This window comes from Penaeus japonicus, unplaced genomic scaffold (genome assembly GCF_977035675.1).
Source record: "Penaeus japonicus unplaced genomic scaffold, GWHDUDI00000001_assembly GWHDUDI00000007, whole genome shotgun sequence".
NCBI lineage: Eukaryota > Metazoa > Arthropoda > Malacostraca > Decapoda > Penaeidae > Penaeus > Penaeus japonicus.
Window position 1 is genome coordinate 44,412,894 of NW_028234409.1, and position 2,500 is coordinate 44,415,393.

Sequence of the window (2,500 nt, forward strand, 5' to 3'; positions counted from 1 at the left end):
AGACACACACACACATCCCTGACTATCTTACAAAATAAAGAAGAGAGAACCAAATATGTAAAAAAAAAGAAGACTTACTTGATTTCTTCAACCTCCTCGATGCGGATGCGGCATTCGCTCTCGTACTTGCTCTTGAACTGCTGAACAAGGCTGACCTCGCTGTTGTACCTTCGCTCAATGTCGATGCGAATCTCACACTCCTCGTCGTAGGAGCGCTTCAGGGCATTGAGCTCGTTGTTGAGGGAGTGGATTTCGCTCTCCAGTTTGCGACGGCGCTGAGGGAGGCGGGAGAAGTTGAGGATTAGATGGATGGAGGGTGAGAAGGAGCAGGAAAAGTAGAAGGAGAACGAAGAGACGAAGAAGAAGAAGAAGAAGAAGAAGAAGCAGAAGAAGAAAACGTGGAGATATCGTGGTCAGTTAGTTTGAAGGTCGAGGTATTTTTTATCTTTTATAATAATTAAGTGACAAATTATATTAAGCTTATCCCTATGAGGTTGATTGCAATAAAGAAATGTCGATTTTTAAGGCAGATTTTGAAAATCAATATATAATTGAATGAATTGAGAATCTTCTTAAGATATATGATTACCTTTAGTCTTTTATACTAAAGTCTACGACACAAACTTTCATAAAGAAAACAAAACAATAACAAAATGACACTTATCATCTGTACCGTACGTTAATAAAGTTAAAATTTATTTGATACTCTTTTGTACAGGTATAGTGAAAATTCAATGAAAAATTGCATATCAATATTTTGAAAATAAAGTATGAACTTAATGCGCCAGAAAATTGTAGTGAGTTCCATGGTAACAAATTCCTATTATCGTGCAATTACATCCTAGTGAAATTAAACCTAGGTAACAAAATACCTCATATGAAACCTTCTCTTCGACTTAGGAAATACTAGAAAATTGTAAATAAAAAGGAAGTTTTGCCAGTCCTCATGACTCATACAATGATTATGATGATGATAATGATGATATTGATATTGATGTTGATATTGATATTGATATTGGTACTGATAATGATAATGGTTATGATAACAATAAAAAAACAACGATAACGATAACGATAACGATAACGATAATGATAATGATAATGATGATAATGACAATGGTAAAGTCAACGTTAATAATACTATCATAAACTCACAGCCTCCTCCTGCTCGAACCTCCTCCTCCATTCCTCAGCGCTGGTGGAGCCAGACTTGATGGTGTAGTTGAGTTCCTCAATCTTCACCTTGTATTCCTGGACGACCTTGGTCAGCTCAACATTCTCCTGCAAGGTTGCAAGGGCGAGACGGGGATCAGTTGGTGTCAATAAGTTAAGTCAATGTTAAAGTATATGTTCGTACATTCGCACGTACATATATGATACACACCTACATACATACGAATATAGATATACAGAAATATCCATATAGACAAAAAATGCATATACATGCATATGTACAGACATACATACAAATAAATGCACATACATACATACGTACATGTAAATAGAAATACAAAGAAAAGTACTTATCTACATACATACGTAAATACATACATACAAACAGTCATGCATACATACAAATATATATGCAGACATATGAATATAGATGCATACAAATATACATGTACATACGCAAATACAAATAATCAATACATACATAAACAGATATACCTGTTGAATGGGAGGAAAAGCTAGTCTAAGCTATGCTTAAAAAATGAAAGGAATGTGACTGATTTTTATGAAACGAAAACCGTTTACTGTATTTACGAAGAAGCTAGATGTGTAAATCTTTTCCCGGTCCATTACTACGATGAATGGATTTGCGATTACACAAGATATATAGATTACAAAATCCTTATTTGGAAGTCGAATCAGATTCCTTTGCATACAAAGACGACAAAGAGTGATAATAGGGAATAATGTTTCTTTTCCCCACTATAGTGTCTGAACACAAGCTTTCATGCTAAAACTTTCATTCACGAAGCAAGATAGTTTTCCATTTTCCCTTCTGTTTGTCTGCTGTCATGATATCTACTCTCATTCCCCTCTTATTCTACCCTTGACCCTGTTCTTCTCTTCCAACCAATGTTTCCCCTTCTCGCCCTCTTCCCTAAACCTGTCAACCTATCCCTTCCCCTCCTCCTTCCCCTCTTTTTTCTTCCTTCCTTCGCATCTCTTCGCCTTCCTTCTCTTCTATTTCTCCTCCTTCTTCCGATCCAAAGTTTCCCCTTTTTTATCCCATTTCCCCTTCTTCGAACCCTGCCATCCAGTCCCTCTTCCCTTCCCCTTATTCCCAACTATTATCTCCCTCTTTTCTCCCTTTTCCTTTTCTCCTGTTCATTCCCATCTATTTCCACTTTTCCTTTTTTCCTTCTCTCTCCATCTTCCTCCCCTCTTTCTCCTCTCTCTTTCTTCCTCCTATTCTCTCCATTCTTTTCTTCCCTTGCTTCATATGAAACCTTCCGCCCTCTTCCATTTTCTTTAATCCTCCTATCCCTTTCCC

At 36.9% G+C, this 2,500-nt stretch overlaps 1 protein-coding gene across 2 annotated transcripts in view; it reads right to left on the reverse strand.

Moving 5' to 3' along the window:
- Nucleotides 1–2,500, reverse strand: part of LOC122249255 (paramyosin, long form) — an 88,045-nt gene that overhangs the window by 34,087 nt on the left and 51,458 nt on the right. For both annotated transcript variants that reach the window (XM_086538767.1, XM_086538766.1), the window contains exons 6-7: nucleotides 1,156–1,281; nucleotides 79–275 (exon numbers count right to left, since the gene is read on the reverse strand). In XM_086538767.1, the coding sequence (XP_086394893.1) occupies nucleotides 79–275; nucleotides 1,156–1,281 (323 nt within the window). The remainder of the gene's footprint in view (nucleotides 1–78; nucleotides 276–1,155; nucleotides 1,282–2,500) is intronic.